General features: G+C 37.7%; 1 protein-coding gene across 5 annotated transcripts in view; it reads left to right on the top strand.

Annotated features, from left to right (window-relative positions):
- CENPE (centromere protein E) overlaps positions 1 to 13,246 on the top strand; it is a 73,647-nt gene extending 60,401 nt beyond the window's left edge. For 4 of the 5 annotated variants that reach the window (XM_036854012.1, XM_036854011.1, XM_036854010.1 and 1 more), the window contains 5 exons: positions 4,504 to 4,616; positions 6,054 to 6,151; positions 8,020 to 8,203; positions 9,838 to 10,124; positions 12,846 to 13,245. In XM_036854012.1, the coding sequence (XP_036709907.1) occupies positions 4,504 to 4,616; positions 6,054 to 6,151; positions 8,020 to 8,203; positions 9,838 to 10,124; positions 12,846 to 12,940 (777 nt within the window). In that variant the 3' untranslated portion in view covers positions 12,941 to 13,245. Of the gene's footprint in view, positions 1 to 4,503; positions 4,617 to 6,053; positions 6,152 to 8,019; positions 8,204 to 9,837; positions 10,125 to 12,845 lie in introns of all 5 variants that reach the window. The other variant, XM_036854014.1, reaches the window with a different exon arrangement.
- The last annotated feature ends 4,664 nt before the right edge of the window (positions 13,247 to 17,910 follow it).

Below are 17,910 nucleotides of genomic sequence, written 5' to 3'. Positions count from 1 at the left end.
GGTACATGGATACTGAGTGAGAGTTGGGGTATAAGGGAAAGAGATGTGACTTTATAAAGGGCATTGAGGAGAGCCACACCTTTAAGGTGGCATGAAGTGATGGGGTGAGTGATGTGGTAGGGAAAGGACCTTCTAGGCAAAGGAAATAGCAAACACAAAGGCTTCAACACAGAAACAGCCTAGACATGTTTAAGAAACCACAAGAAAGCCATTGTCTCCTGAGCAGAGTGAGCAAGAGAATAGAGGTGGGAAATAAGGTGAGAAGTAGCAGAGAATCAACTCATAAAGGGTCTTGCAGACTACTTTGGTTTTTATTCTGGGTGAGATGGGAAATCATCAGAGGATTTTGGCTAAAGGATATTATGGTCTTACTTAATTTTTTTAAAATTGCCCTTTGAAGACAGAACACAGAAGGGTGCGTTAGTGTGACATGCTAGCTGCTACAGCAAAGAGAACCAAAAATGCAATGGCTCAAATAAGATGGAAGGTTATTTCTCTAACTCATACAAAAGCCTGAGTTCCAGGTTGGGGGATGGCTTCATTCCACGTGGTCAATCAGAGGCCCAAATCTCTCCCATCTTGTTTCTCTGCCACGCCCTTGGGTGCTGTTTTCATCTTAGTGGTTAAAGCCAGGTTGTAAGCTGTCCATGCTTGGGCTCACAGGAAAGGGACAAGATGGAGAAGCTATAAAATCTCTACTCTCAAAGGCTCTGGCCCAGAAGTGGCACACATCTCTTCCTCTCATATTTCTTGGAGTCAGAGATGATTTCCCTAGTTTTTGGCCTGAGCAACTGGAAGAAGGACTTGCCATTTATGGAGATAGAAAAGACTACCAGAAGAGCAAGTTTGAAAACATGGGAGCAGACTCAGAGTTCAGTTTTGAGCACGTTGAATTTGAAATGCCTACTGGGGACACCCAAGCTGAGATATGTCTTAGGCAGTTGGATATGTGAATATGAGAGAGAGAGAGAGAGAGATCTAAACTTGAGGTGTAAGTTTGGGGAATTGTCAGCATATAAAAGTCATGAGACTAGATGGGAGCATGAACATATGGAGAAGAGATGTGGAGTAACTAAAAGATACTGAGATGGAGCAGGCGTGAGTAAAAGAGAAAGAGGGGCAGGTGGGGGGCAAGAGAGAGTGGTTCTAATTTCCTCATAAAAGTGAAGAAAGGGCATAAAGAAAGAGGGAGTGAGCAGCAAACTTCACATTCAGTATAGATTGATACCTATATTATGGAGAGACAAGTATCTTTCCTGCATACCAGAAGTAACCATTTAGATAATATAGCGGGGTCTGGGGGGTCTTGTACAGCACCCTTGGGGAAAGAAAGCAAAATACAGGGTATCCATAACAATCTTTGTACAGTTTGAATTTTTGAAAAATTTGTTTCTGTGTATTATATAAATATTCTATAAAATGCAGTCTTTTGCATGTAACTCAAGAGTTGGCATAATAAAAAAATTAAAAACTATTTACCACTATTTGAAAATACCTATCCAATATAATGTAGGGTTTATTAATGGAATATGGAAGAAAGTAGTTTGAACAAATGAATCATTAACAATTTCATTTAAATCTTTATATTTTTCCTCTGTTGTATCTTTACAAATTGTTTATGTCAAATAGCAGTGAATTTGTTAAAAATTTAAACTGCACTAGAACTTTATGGACATCCTACACAACAGGAAAAAAATCTTATAATGGCCACAGAATCTAAAATAAAGTGTTTGAAGACTAAACAAAAGATGAGGAAAACACATAAGAAAGGAACAACAAAACTTCAAAGAGTAATATAGGAGAACGTGTGGTTTAAGATTTGAAACTTGCCATTTCCTGTTTTGGAACCTTAATACTGTACATCCATCAGTTTTTCCCAAATTAATTTCTAAATTTGATGTAATTTAATTCATACTCTCAAAGGAATTCTTTTTCTGGTAGAACAAGGAAAATTTCTTAACAGAATCCATCTAAAATACAGATGATAAATAGATCATGTTAACTAAAAATTGTATTTTCAGTTTATTAGAAAAACTATTTAAGGTGATTGGTATGTCTTGAGTTCAGCTTTCATCACATGCCAAACGTTTGAAATATGGAATTCTTATTGTCTTTCATTTCTAAGGCAGTATTTCCAATTTTGATTTTTTTTTACGTAAGAATTATTTTAAACAATGTTATATATGACTAATTTATTTCATTATATTGTGGTCAAAAGTTACTGTAACTTCTGCACTTATAGAATATATTAAAAAACATTTTGATATCATAAATGGATAATTGTTTTTTGGAGTTCTTTGAATTTTTAAAACAGTATGTAGACAAATAGATCAATGGAATAGAATAGAGGGCACAGAAATAGACCCACACAAATATAGTCAACTGATCTTTGACAAAAGAGCAAAGGCAATTCAGTGGTTCAGTGGAAAAGGATAATCTTATCAACTAATGGTACTGGACCAATTGCACATTCACAAGCAAAAAAACAAGGCTTGACACAGACCTTACACCTTTCACAAAAATTAACTCAACTGATCATAAACCTAAATATAAAACACAGAACTAGGAAACTCCTAGAAGATGAGATAGGAGAAAAACTAGCTGACCTTGGGTTTGGCGATGACTTTTTTAGACACAACACCAAGAACACGATCCGTGAAAGAAAAAATTGATAAGTTGGACTTCATTTAAATTAAAAACATTTGCCCTGTGAAAGGCAAACCATAGATTGGGAGGAAAATGTTGGCAAAACATATCTGATAAAGGACTGTTATCCAGAATATACAAAGAACTCTTAAAACTAAATATAATAAGAGAACAAACAACCAGATTAAAAAACAGGCCACAAATCTGAATAGACACCCCACCAAAGAAGACAGACACATGGCAAATAAACATAAGAAAAGAGGCTCAACATCATGTCATTACAGAATTGAAAATCAAAATGACAAGAATAACACTACACACCTATGGTATCTCAAAATACCGTAACAGCCAAAATTCAAAACACTGACAGCACTTGATGCTGGTGAGGATGTGGAGCAACAGGAACACTCAGTCATCATGGCAGAATGCAAATAGCACAGCTACTTTGCAGGAAAGTTTGGCAGTTTCTTAGGAAACTGACACCACTTCAGCCAGACACACGCCCAGGGAGTCCCTGATAACAGCGTCTGGTCCAGAAGGCCTGGGTAGTGAACTGGTGCTCTGACTGAGCAAACAGTGGGTTCCTCTGACCCAGTCATCAACCTCCTTAAGCTGAGCATCTGTCATTTTTAGAAGCTTTGCATCTTTTTAGTCTTTGCTAGCCATTGTGTGTGTACAGATGTTTTTATGGGGGTTGGAGTGGGAAAGCCTAGAGGAATAGAGAGCTCTCTGGGTTCCTATTTAGATGGGTTTATTTTTGTATTCAATATCTAATAGTATTCCACTGTGTGGCTGTGGTACAGCAATAAAAAGAGCAATTTATTCAGCAGTAATAGGAAGTGAGCTCTCAAGCCACAGAAAGACGTGGAGGAATCTTAAATGCGTATTGTTAATTAAAATAAACCAATCCGAAAAGGCTACATACTGGATGATTCCAGCCATATGACATTCTGGAAAAGGCAAAACTAGGGAAACAGTAAAAAGATCAGTAATTGCCAACAGTTTAAGGGGAGGGAGGGAAGAAGGATGGATAGGTGGAGTGCAGGGGGTTTTTAGGGCAGTGAAACTATTCTGTATGATAGAGTAATGATGAACACACGTCATTATACAAGTGTTAAAACCCATAGAATATACAATACAAACAATAAACCCTAATGTAAACTATGAACTTTAGTTAATAGTATTGTATCAATATTGGCTCATCATTTGTAACAAATATACCACATTAATATGTTATGTTACAACAGGAGAGTTGGGGCAGGGGGAGGGCACAATATATGGGAACTCTGTGTACTCTCTGCTCAATTTTTCCATAAGCCTAAAATTACTTTGAAAATGAAATCTATTCATTAAAAAAAAAAGATTTATATATGGATTTTTATTTCTCTGAGTAGAAAGTAGATATATCACTGGATTGAACCATCTTTGACTACAAAATATCCTCAACAATGCTACATAATACTTTGTGCCTTAAATTCAGTTCTAGTTTGATATTTATATTGCTGTTCTGACATTTTTTTCTTTCATTTTCCTGATTAACCTTCGTCTGCCCATTTCATTGTTTTCAACCTTTGTTTCATTTGTTTAGGTAGATTGTTTTTAAATTGGGAAAAAAATTGTTTTAAGAAACAAAAGTCATATGTTTTCTAAGTACGTATTAGCTTCCAAGAGCTTCAAGTTATACTTCACATCGTATATCTATTTGTTATTCATTTCAGTGTTAAAATTTGTGCCTTCCCTGCTTTTCATATATTTGAAGATTGCTGTTTTAAAATGTTTCTACCAGATCAAGGCAGTTAACAACTCTTCAGAACTGCTCTAAAATTATTTTATTTTTCTTTTCCCTAAAAAATTTAGGACAAAGTTGCTTTAGGAGCTAAGCCCTATAAAGAAGAAGTTGAAGAGCTCAAAATGAAGCTGGTGAAAATAGACCTAGAGAAGATGAAAAATGCCAAGGAGTTTGAAAAGGAGTATGTCTTTGCCTTAATTGAACATGACTTTAAAAGCTTAAATTTCCTTTCAAAACTATATAAATTTCTTTGCATTAGTTAACTTTTTAAAATATATGAAAATATTGTTATTGCTTTTTAAAAATATAAATACAAACATTCACAGATTTTAAATCTATTAAATTCTCATTACATATGCAAAGTTTTTAAAATAAGCACAATTCTGATTACTAACACACTATGTCTTTGGATGCTTCTTGCTCAATCATATATAAATAGCTTTAAAATATCCTTTTTATGCTTGAGAGTAAATGTTAAGAACCTGTGGTGTATTTAGCATTTGACTAAGGTCTCTGTTGGTTCTCTTAATTTTATTTGTTCTTCCCATTGTGTTTTTATGAAAAAGTTGTATTTCCTTTTAAATTATAATACCTAATGCCCAAGAGCATATCCTCTTTTTATTGATTTATTTATATATAGTACTACATACGTAATAGCATGCCTCAAGTTTTTTGTGGTATAGCATAATGAAAAGAACATTAGCCAGTGTCAGGGAAACTAAATTAGAAATATGTTGCCTCTAATGAATATATCACCTTACACAAGCTGTTTAATCTCTCTGGGCCTCACATTCATAATCAATAAAAGGATAGGTTTATATTAAAGGATTTTTTAAGATCCCTTCTGGTTCCTAACACTTTTAATTCTTCCTATAAATCTTTAATAAATATCTAATGATGATATCTAATTTTGCCTAAAATGTAGCACTCTGAATCTTCATTCGTTCTAACCAGGCTTCCGGTGATAAGAAGTGAAACTTAGGTCTATTAAGATCTTCATTATAAAAAGCAATTTTACTTATAGAATAGAATGGGCAGATACTGTCAGCCTCTAAGAAAAGCAGAGTATCATTGCTGATTTATCATTGCTGATTAATGCTTAAGCAAACAGTTCACAAAATTTCTCTACCAGGGAACAATGAGTAGAATTTGACCTTTGACTGTATCACCTTAGACCAGAGCTGCAGCCAGGGTTTGCTTTCCTGACAATGTAGAAAGGAAGCTGCTTTTTGCTTTCATGCTCTGGTAATTATTGTACCTTCAAGGTATTTCTAGGACCTCATGGTAACAGACCAATTATTTATTTTATGGTGTCCCCAGATATAATTTTACACACTATCCGGTTAATAGCTATTGGGCTTCCAGAAATTTAAAAAGAATTGATTTCTCAATGTTAAAAACAATTGCTGCTGCAACCAAACAGAATACTTCCAATTTGGTGGTGTTATAGCTGGGAGGTGCATGATACCAGGAGGTTATCATGAGGGCTCATCTACTGCTACCAGGACATTGTGTTGATGTGATGTGTCTTATTAGAAAATTCTTGACAGCAGTTGTGTTTATTCCTTCATTAAAAATTAGTTTCTGGGCTTTTACATATTTCTGTTATTCTTAATAGAATCGCTTCGACAAAAACCACTGTGGAATATCAAAAAGAAGTTATAAGGCTATTGAGAGAAAATCTTAGAAGAAATCAACAGGCCCAAGATACCTCAAGTAAGTAGAAAATGCTGATATTTCCCGATCTTTCCATTTTACTTCAATACACTTACATATTTTGAAGACTGCTATTACAGGTATGATAGTCAAAAATAAAGCTAAGTTAATCACTGATTTAGAAAGAACTATTTTTATTTTTTTGGCTGCATTGGGTCTTTGTTGCAGCAGCATGCGGGTTTTTCTCTGGTTGCAGTGCACGGGCTTCTCATTGCGGTGGTTTCTCTTGTTGTGGAGCACGGGCTCTAGGCGCGCGGGCTTCAGTAGTTGTGGCACGTGGGCTCAGTAGCTGTGGCTCACAGGCTGTAGAGCGCAGGCTCAGTAGTTGTGGTGCACAGGCTTAGTTGCTCCGCAGATTGTGGAATCTTCCCAGACCAGGTCTCGAACCCGTGTCCCCTGCATTGGCAGGCAGATTCTTAACCACTGTGCCACCAGGGAAGCCCCAAGAAAAAACTGTTTTTAAAATGAATTCATTGGGCTCATATTTATCCTGTGACATCTCCTTAGTTTACTGTAATCTTAACTGTCTATCCATTATAGATTTTTAGAAAATACAAATTTTACTTTTGCATAATCAGATCTTTACCTATTAGTGAAGATATCTTCAGCACTGCAAAAGAATGACTTAACTATCAGGGTAGAAGTACACTTCCCAATAAAAATACAAGCATATGTCTTAATAGATTGTAACCATGTGCACAGTAAAAATATTATCAGTTCACAGTAAAGATAACTAAATATTATCCTACTTGTCCTTAATACTGAAAATATAGAGTTGATGCATACTTGCAAACTTTTTGAAATTTATCTTAGGAACAGTCTTTAAGTTTAATGATCAAATTTCTGCATATATATCTCTCAAACTATACCTTTTTTTGTATTTCTATCTCTTATATTTCATTTGAAAAGAGAAAATGCTGAACAGTATTTGGGGCAGCTTTGTATAGTAAGACAAGCATTGAACAATGTATATAATAAGGATCAAACTAAAAGTTGTGTGTGCAAGCACACTGAAAATTCTAAAGGTCAAGCAAATGTAAGATGATATTTATGTGTATTATTGTCCACTCATTTAAAAAAAAGAATTAGAGATAGTGTTAAAGATGATCACAGCTCCTGTCTGGAAAACTTTAAGGGATAAAAATAGAACTGAGGATTCCTTGTTGTTACAGAAGGGTCAGGATAATTACTCTTGATTTGTAAGTGACTTTCAGGTACATATTGTCCCTGAATTCAGAATAATTCAAAAGGAAATGGACATTGAGTATCTTCCCCACACACACCTTTCCCCCCTTTTATAAATCGTGAGTGACCCAGTGGATTATTCTATTTCATAAGCACCTCACATTTATATGCAGTTTTATCTAAAATTTACAGAACAGTTCCTTACATTACTTTTACACACACAGTGTACAGTACTTAATAATATATGCTCCAATATCATTCTAAGGTTTATCTAGTGAACAGGTATGTGTTGAATACTTGTGATGCGCTGAATGACGGGGGTGGACCCCACACACACTGTAGGAAGAAGCCCGCCAGGTGATTCTACTGTTATAGAAGATAGATCAATGGAGGACAGCTCTGGGGAGGATTGTTACTACTACAGTGATGGTGAACGATCTCCGCAGGATTATGAGAGTGGAATTGGTGGGTGGAGAGAAGCAGGAGGATTCGGGAGCTGTTTAGAATTGATGACCAAATAGCCGTGTGAGGTTTAAGGGAGAAGGAGGTGGGCAAGGATGACTTCCAGGGAGATGGTGGTGTGTTGGTTTTTATAGTGACTTACTACCTTTCATAATGTTTTCTTTATTTCTTTACTTGGAACTACTAAAATTATCACCTGTCTGTATTTTTGCCTCCCGCAGTGGTATCAGAACACGCTGATCCTCAGCCTTCAAATAAACCCTTCACCTGTGGAGGTGGCAGTGGCATTGTACAAAGCACGAAAGCTCTTATCCTGAAGAGTGAGTATATACGGCTGGAAAAGGAAGTTTCCAAGTTAAAGCAGCAAAATGAACAGCTAATAAAGCAAAAGAATGAGCTGTTAAGGTAGGATCTGCTCACACGATATAGAAATTATACTTACGTCTTACATGTCGGGGAGGATGATATAGACACATACATAAATAGCTTTTGCAGTTGGCAATCCTTCACACATACGGAGAAAGTAATTTTTAAGTTTCATAAAATATGTCTTTTTTAAAAGGCATAAAAATATGGTAGCACCATTCCAGATGTTGGCTACCTATCAATTGACCTATGTTTAACTAAGCCGAGAACTAGGAAGTAAAGAAAGATCTTTGAGGGAACAGCTTAAATATACCACAAGTCCATATACCCAAGTCAATGAGGCTCTTACTCAAGGAGGAACCCCTTAGGTCCATTATCGTAGCCTACTTAGTTTTACTTTATAAACAGTTCTGACAAATTTAATTATTTGGCTTCTACCAAAGACTAGAATCTTGTGCTAACCTCTACCAATGAGACAATAGGAGAAAAATAGGCATTAAACAAATAATTCCACAAATAACTAATCCTTTGTAATGAGTGCTATCAAGCAAACAGCAACAACAAAAAATAGGACATTATGAAAGGGTATATCACAGAGGGATCAAACCTTATCTAGGTATGGGGAGAGGTGGTGATCAAGAGACTAATCTTTAAGACTGGATGTGAAAAATGAGTAGAAATTAGGCCAGGTGAAAGGAGAGGTGGGTAAGCCTTTTAGGCTGAGGGAACAGCATGTGCACAGGCTTTGAGTCAGGAAGAGTGACCAGCTGGTGGAACTGAAAGACATCCACTGTGGCCAGGGCATAGAGACTGAGACAGTGAGGTGCAAGATGAGATGCCAGAGGTAACTGGTCCAGGTTACACAGGCCCCAGAGGTCATTGGGAGGACGTTTGGGTGGTATCCTAAATGTAATGGAAGGATTAACTCCACTGGAGGATTTTAAGCCAAGGCCTGCTGAGATCAGATAGCATCACAGTATAGGAGGCCCCAATTTAGGAATGTGTTTATTGTTGTCCAAGCAAAAGATAATTTTGGCATGGGCTGGAATGGTGCCAATGCAGATAAAAATAAGGAAACGAATTTGAGAAATAAGTATGAGGTTGTATCAACAGACTTGGCTCACGTAAAGGAGAGAAGGGCCCCTAGGATGGTTGCCCAGGTTTCTCCCTGGAGAAACTGGATAAACACTGGTGGCATTTCCCGTGAGAAGCAAGACTGTAACTAATCCAGAAAAGCACCATGAATTATTCCTTTTAAAATGACAAAGGTACATTACAATCATCTACCCAGACTGATTTATCAAATTATGGACCCAAATTATCAACAGATAAACCTCTGGACGATATCACTGATTTGTTTAAAAACCTGATGTCATGCTCTGAGCTTTCTTTTCAAAACTCCATGATTATGGAGGTTTATTACAATTACTTAAATTATACTGACCTCATTTCATTTTCTGAACTGTGGAAACAGTCCAAACAGGAAGCATTAGGTTGAAACTTAACTATAAATATGATAAAATGGTAAATTATAGGTTATGTATATTTTACCACAATTTAAAGCAATTTTTTTTTTAACTTAAACGTGAGCACGTTGCAGGAATTGCAGTCTTATGGTCTCCTTTTTTCTCCACCTCCACCCTCCCGCCCCGCCCTGACCCCTCACATTTAAGCAATAATCATCATCTTTACAATGAGGTCAACACGTGGAAGGAGAGGACCCTTAAAAGAGAGGCTCACAAAGAAGTAACTTGTGAGAATTCTCCAAAGTCTCCTAAAGTGACTGGAACAGCCTCTAAAAAGAGACAACATATGTCATCTCAATGCAAGGAACGGAAATTACAAGATCCTGTGCCAAAGGAATCGCCAAAATCTTGGTTTTTTGATAGCCGATCAAAGTCTTTGCCGGTACCTCCTCCAGTTCACTATTTTGATAACTCAAGTTTAGGCCTTTGCCCAGGTAGGTAAATATACTGGTTGCTTGGAAATGGGGCGGGGATGGGGGGCGGATAACGGTTGGAACCTCTCTTTAATATGTGGTCCCCACAGGGCAGGTGTAGACAAGAGAGGATGGCGTTGGTCAGGCTCACAGTGCCCAGACGTCATGGCTATTTCTGTGGGAGAAAGTTTCTCCAAAGCACAGCTCTGAAGTGCAGTAGTCACTTTTTACCCCAAGTGAAGCCTTTTTTTTTTTTTCTTTCCTTTGGTATGTAAAAATTCTATTTGTGAGCCATTGCTTAGCAAATCAAATCTGAAAATAAGATATTATTTCTTTAGAAATACAAGAAAACAACCCCAAGTGAAGTTTGCCTCTTAAACCCTCAGCTTTTCCCTGGAATGGACAAGCAACTGTCCCAAGGACATAAAGATACTACCTTATAAACAAAACCAGTTTTACTGAAAAAGACTTTCTTATCAATTCAATAGGCCAGTATTTCCTATAGGATTATATTCATTTTACGCAAGCCAGATCATAGACTTGTATCATTTACTTATTCATTTAATCAACAGAATTTTTTTATTTCAACTCTGTGTCACATATTAGACCCTAATGGTACATTAATAAGCAAAACCAGATATGGTCCCTGCCCTCTTAGAGCTTACAGTCTAACAGGTATAGACAGTAATCAAGTGACAAAAAAAGGTAAAATTCTAGAGTGCAAAAGGCTTATAATAGTTTGTTGTTTTTTAAATATTACAGAAGTCTTCCTTGAAAAAGGGAACTGAGATCTAGGAGGTTAATGTGAGTTAGCTTAACAAAAAGGGGAGGGAAAAGCGTTTCAGGCAGATGGAACAGTGACAGCCGCAGTCAGGGTAGGAGGGACCACAGTCAGGGGAAGGATTGAAAGAAATATGCTGTGGCCAGAGCACAAGGAACACAGGCTTCTGTGGATGTAGTCAATGAAGCCAAAGAGAGAGCTCAGAGCCAGACATGCAGGACTTTGTAGATAGTGTAAAGGAATTTAAACTTGATCCTGTAGGCATATAGAGGAAGCCGTTGGAAGACTTTAAACAATAGCAGGGGAACGTGATGACTTGTAAACTTTGAAAACATTACCTCAGCTGTTAGGTAACCAACAAATCATAGGAGCAAGAGTTTGACAGTTGCCTGGGCAAGGGTGACAGCATGAACCTGGGCAGGTGCAATGGAGATGGAGAGACGTGGACAGATGGGAGAGATTTGGGGGCAAAATGAGCAGTGCTAGGTGTCTGATCGGATGGCCTGGGGTGGAGTCAGGGATCGCCCCCAGCTCTGCGGAGGTGCTATACACAGAGGTGGGGAACGTGTCAGGAGAAGCTCTGTGATATGGCGTTTCTCAGTCTTTCTCACCACATAGCATTTATCATGTGCCCACGTGTGTATGGCCACAGCCCTTTGTGACAGTGTATCTGCCTCTCAGAAACACCCTTTTATGCACTTGTAGAAACCTAAAGCAACAAAACTGTACATTAAGAGAGGCAGCTGCCAGAGATCATTTAAAGCTCTGAGCAAAGGTTACCAGGGTTTATGAGAACTCTACTTTGTGACAAAGAAGGAATCAGTCCGTTCTCATCAACTACACGTCAGAATTGGATCACGTCAGCACTCTGACAGTGCTGTTAGAGATACAGGAAGGAACAACGCAATCTGGAAAAAATTTTGAACTATTCACCTCATTGAACAGTATGTAACAAACATTTGAGGACCTTCCATTAGCTAACACTTCCGCAGAACTTTTGCTGTATACACACACACACACACACCATTTTAGAAGGGTCTATTCAAAAACTGATAAAGTTTTATAATCACCTTTTGATTTTTATCTGACAGTGCCAAAGGCACACGCATAATATGAAGTAATCCAACCTCAAATAAAAATGCTTAAGTCTTTTTATCAATACGTGGATCTCTCTGGTACAATTTTTAAGTAAAATAAAAGAGTAGTCTGGAGGGATGTATAAATCAAAAACTGACCAATTCCGAATTAAAGGACATAGTCTCAGCTTGAATTAGTAAAATATCAGTCTAAAAAAATTTTAATTATAAAAGGAAATTTATATTATCTCAACACCTAAGATAATTTCTAAGACCAGTTATTCTAGATTTACTTTCATGAATATAATAATTTGAAAATAAATATTGTTTATAAACAGATAGATGCAGTTGAAGTGCTTTTTAAAGGCTCAAAGAAAACTTTTTAAAGATGGCTAAATATTCTCTAAAATACATAGTATTTGTACAGCTCACCATTTTTTTTCCCTAAAAATAGGACGAAAGAAAATCTAACTGAGTTAATCTGTGTTTGGTTCACTTTGAATCTCAAATTGATGAATTCCAAATAAGACTTTATTACTTCTTGGTTTTATGTACAACATGGTTTTTCTAACAATTCATCTTATGAGAAAATGGGAAATAAACTTCTTCAACTTCTGAAACTAACACACTATTGTGAAGCAATCATACTCCAATAAAGATCTATTAAAAAAAAAAAACTTCAACTCTGCTGAAGTGAAATATAGTTTTTTAACAAGCAAAATAATGAACCATGTTTAAGTGCTGTGTTTCATTCTTCTTACATCTCTTCTTATATCTCTACTCCAAACTTCCTTTTCACTTTAGCTGTATTTGGTATTTGTGTATGTTTTTACTAAGATTACTTCTGTTGTTGATTTTTTTTTTCTTTTTTTTTTTTCCTCTCAGAAGAACAAATTGCTGGAGCAGAGACTGTGGATCCCCAGCCAGGTCCTTGGCATGCCTCCTCTGGAAAAGATGTGCCCGAGTGCAAGACTCAGTAGATTCCTCTCTGTCACTTTTCTGGGGGCCCAGCGTTCCATGTTTGGAACTGCCTGTGTTTATCACTGGCGATGATGTCACAGGCCAACTTAATTTCAGTTCAGTTTTCACTTTCCTGGTAGAATTGGAAGGTGAAGGAACGGGATTCATTCCCGTAATTTAGAATGGTGATAGCAATACCTTCTTCTTGAATGTGGTAATCCTTTAGAAGTTGAATAGTTTTATTTATTTATATGTTTTGTAAAGAATAAAGTTATTGAAGGAAATTTCCAATCTTTCCATGTATACATAAAATGTATACTTTTTTATTAATGTAAAGTTATCCACATATGACTTAGAGAATTCCAAAGCATGATTCATAAATTAATATGAAACATCATTTAATTAACAAAATTACAGACTCCTTTTTTTAGTACCTTAAACATTCAATAAACGTTTGCTTAGTTCTGAATGACAGCACCATGTAATATTAACTGATGGTTTCTCGGTGGGGTACTCAGGGTATATTTGGCTCTCTTCTCTTCTGGTTTGTTGACTTTCAGAAGTTTGCTCTAAAAATACACACATGCATTCCACACTTAGGTTGTTAAGGAATAACAAGTGATACGACCTCTTCATTTTCTAGTTTTAATCTTCCTTTTGCTGTAATAAGCTACAAAAGTTGTTTCTCACTTTTCAGTGTTTTACCAACCACCCCACTCCCTATACAAGCACCCTAAATTGGTTGGTTTGTTATTAGACTTTGTACTCGATTGCACATTTATTCCCAACTGGAAGAACCACATAGATTTATTCTACCCTTTCACTTTAGACATGGGGAAACAGCAACCAGAGTTTCCATCAAAGTTTTCTAAACCTGGGTCCCCACAGATAACGTAAGGCATTCTAAGGTGGACCTCATGTAGGCTGTAAAACCTCTGATATTTAATGTTAACTTTTGTGTGTGGATTCATTTTTCTAGAGTACTAAGGTCCATACTTGCTTTTATCATACTCCCAGAGAGGTCTCTGACCCTACAAGAGGTTATGAACTACGTTTTAGAGAGTAATTGATATTTTATAGCATATAACTTTGAAAAACCACATAGAACAGCAAGATGCTTAAGGTTCAGAACAGAGTTAGTGATTTCAAGGCATTCTTGGCTCTTTGGTAAGAATATTTATTCAAAGGAAGAGATTATGAATTGCATCATAGCCATCATTCTAAAGTCTGGATTGGATATTTTCCCTTATCTTAACATACTGTCACAGGAATTCACTAGGGCTGAGGGGAAAGTGTCCCCTCCTATAATCTTCTCCCCCTGGCCTGTTTCTCCGTTTCACCCTTACCCAAACAGAACACTATAACAGCACTGCAGGTTTGATTCTTTACGACGTCTAGTAGGTACGTTCACCTGAATAATAAAACTAGTTTAAAGGCCATTAAAAATATAATCAGTCATCAGATTTCCAGTCTAGCAGAATGTTGCTTAACTCTCTGAATTTGGATGTCCATTTCCTTCCTTGGATTTGGGAAATTTGGGGCCATTATTGATTTCTTCAGATCAGCTCTTTGTCCCCATCTCTCTTCTTCTGGTCTACTTGCTGGTGTCCCATAAGTACCTTAGGCTCTCTTCACTTTTTTCTTTCTTTTTGCTTCTCTGACTGGATAATTTCAAATGACCTGTCTTCCACTTTGTTGATTCCTCTGCTTGATCAAGTCTGCTGTTGAACCCCTCTAGTGACTTTTTCAATTTGGTTATTATATTCTTCAGTGCCAGATTTTGTTTGGTTCTTTTTAATAGTTTCTATTTATTTGTGAATATTTTCATTTTGCTCGTGCATCATTTTCCTGATTTCATTTAGTTGTCTGCATTCTCTTGTAGATCATTGAGCTTGTTTAAAACTATTATTTTTAATTCTTTGATAGGTACTTCTTAGATTGCCATTTCTTTGGAGCTGGTTTCTGGAGATTTATTTTGTTCCTTTGAATGGGCCATGTTTCTTTGTGTGCCTCCTGTCTTTTTGCTGGGTTTTATGCATTTGAAAAAACAGCCACCTCTTCTAGCTTCGTACAGGGGAGCACCATCAATGAGCTCACGTATAGATGCTGGGGTCCTCTGAAACCTTTTGGTGGGATTGCAACTTCTCTGGGCTTGTGTGTGTGACTTGCCAACTCGAGAGGGTTGCCAGTGCCTTTTTCAGGAGCTCATAACCTCTCCCTCCTTCTGGTGTCTGTCTGCAGTACTGCGGGTTCTTTGTTGCTACAGCAGGAAGCCACCCCACTGTCCATTTTTCTCATTGGCCCCCAGGCAGCCAACGTACATCAGCACCCCAAGTCAGGCGAAACACAAACCAGTCCCTTGTGCAGCCATCCAAAAAGCTGGAACGCCAGACACACACTCTACTCTTCTTCCTCCCTCTCAAGGATGAAGCTTCGAGCTGGGCACCTTGTCCTGACTGTGCAGAGCCACACCAGCCCCTGATGGCACGGCAGGCTCTCTGGCGCCAAACCGTGCCGGTTCCGTCAGCACTCCAAGTAGGGGAGCGTGACCGGTCACTCAAGCAGCCCTCAAAAAGCTGGAACTTTGGGTGAATCTTCCACTCTCCTCTTTCCCCCTAGTCCCCATGATGGGGAAACTGAGCCAGGGGCTAAGCTGTGCTAGCCTGGGAGAGGCGTAGTAGCAGGTCAAAAACGGCTCTTCTCACCCACTTCACTGTGGCTGTCCTCAGCTTTGCCCTCACCTAGGGTACTGCAATTTCTTAATGGGCTTCTGAAGTTCTCACAAAAGTATTTTGGTCCATATATTGTTAAGTCGGTGTCTGTCGGGGAAAGAGAGCTGGCACTTCTGTTCCTCCATCAATGTTGGAATGTTGCTAACCTCTAATGATCTGAGTTTCAATATTGTGATGAGTGTTTGTGAAGGAATGGTAATGAAAATCAGCAATGGAAACTTGCAAGAAGGTTAAAAAGCAGTAATATGGTCAGACAATAATAAAATGATCTGAAAAGCAAAATTAGGACCAGAGAAGACAAAATATATTTATTGTTCATAAGAAACATGTTCTTGAGCCTGGCAGAATTATTACTGAGAGCCTACCATTCATATTCAGCGAATATTAAAAGACCATCTACTGTGAACTTATCATTGGTCTAGGCACCAAAAGGTACTGCCTTTGTGGAACTCATATTGTATTTGGAAAACAAATAACTCATATATTTTAATATGAGCTGATCACAGGGTGAAAAAGATACAGTCCCTAGCCTTGAAGAAATTTAGTCCACAGATGGTTAAGCAAATATTTGCATTACCATGTGACAGGCTGTCGGAAAGTAACCATTACTGTTGAACATCAGTGGGTGAAGAAGGGAGGCTGAAGAAAGTTGCATCAAGAAAGATGCAGCTGTGAAAGTATCACAGTTGGCCTTGATTAGAGAACTTTCATGTTCATAAAATGTGTATTCCAAAATCTTCAGAAGTCAAAGGAAAGGGATTGTTATTAAAGCAAGGAGCACAGCTGGATGTGGTTACAGATCATTAGACCCAACATTAGAAGCTAGAGTAGGGCAATGAGGTTCAGTTACCAAAGACATGCAGAAACTAGGTCAGGGTTTTGGGGGTTTTTTTTAATTTTTAAAGGGCAATATTTGCTATCCATTATAATTGAATTTGTAATAATCATTAAGTACAAATGTAACATACTGTACTGATGGTTTTACATGCCGAGTCCTTCCTCACAACATCCCTGAGGTAAGTGCTATGACTATTTCAAGGATAAGAAAACTGAGATTTATAGTTAAGTAACTTAGCTAGTGAGGGAAAGATGTGGGACTTACCTTTATCCTTCTGACTTCACAGCCTTTGTTCTGAGCCACTGTGACTATTATAAATACACTTAGCTCCAAGAGCAAAAAAGTGATCTAAAGAAGTTTATTTTTCTCACATAAGAAATCCAGAGGAGTTAGTCTAGGGCTGTTGTCTTGAGGCTGTCTTCAAGGAACCAGGTTCCTTCTCTCAACCAGCTGTCTTTATGCGTCTGACCTCACACCAAGTCACAACATGGCTGCCATGTCCCTAGCCATCATAGATGCATTCCAGGAGAAAAGAAGGGAAGGAGCAAAAGTCAAAAGCCTTTCAGAGAGGCATCATCTTTTTATCCAAGAAGGAAGCCCTCAGAGATTTCAGCCTATGTTTCATTGGCCAGCTCTAGTAGCAAAGAAGGCTAGGAATTTGATAGCTGTTTTCCAGCCTTTATAAAGTAAAAGGCAGGGAAAGTCAGTTGGGTGGGTGTTGAGTGAGCCCTACTTAAATAGCCCATGCACAAAATAGCCTAAACAGTCTCGGCTCAGTTACACACCTGATAAAGTGATGAGTTACTAAGCCTCTAGAGAGGGCTTACAGGATCTAGTCCATCCTTTTTGATCTGATATTTCTGTTCTCTTCAGCCAAACCTGATTTTTTGCTCTTACCCAACAATGCACTTTGAAGTTCCCCAGACTCAACCCCCTCAGTGTACTCAGGATGCCTGCATTCTGCCACTAAGTATATATTAGTGTTAGAATAGACTGCGTGTGCCAAAATAACTGTACCTATACCTTAAAAAGCACAAGAGAATTTTTATTTCCCTCCCTCTAAACTATCTAGGTCAGGGTCCGGGAAGGAAGGCTCCAGTATCTTCAATGACCTGGGTTCCTTCTATTTTGTTGCTAACTTCCACATGCAATTCCTGGCTCATTCAATCTTTGAGTGCTCCCAGAGCAGCACATAGTAGGTTCTAATAAAAGAGAAGGACTTAGGTTAAATTAGTGAAGGAAATGATTTCAACGTTCTAAGTAAGATGCTTTTCTGCTTTTCACCTTCTACGTAAATGGAGTTAACAGTTCTACCTGAGCTCCACTAGATGGCAGCACATTACATATAAAGTATGTGAATGTGCGAATCATTTTCTAAAAACGAGGAACCTGAACTACAAATCCCAACATGCATTAGGCA

The sequence above is a fragment of the Balaenoptera musculus genome, chromosome 5, assembly GCF_009873245.2.
Source record: "Balaenoptera musculus isolate JJ_BM4_2016_0621 chromosome 5, mBalMus1.pri.v3, whole genome shotgun sequence".
Lineage (NCBI taxonomy): Eukaryota > Metazoa > Chordata > Mammalia > Artiodactyla > Balaenopteridae > Balaenoptera > Balaenoptera musculus.
The sequence above is the reverse complement of the archived record's forward strand: the minus strand, read 5'-3'. Positions and strand labels throughout refer to the sequence as shown.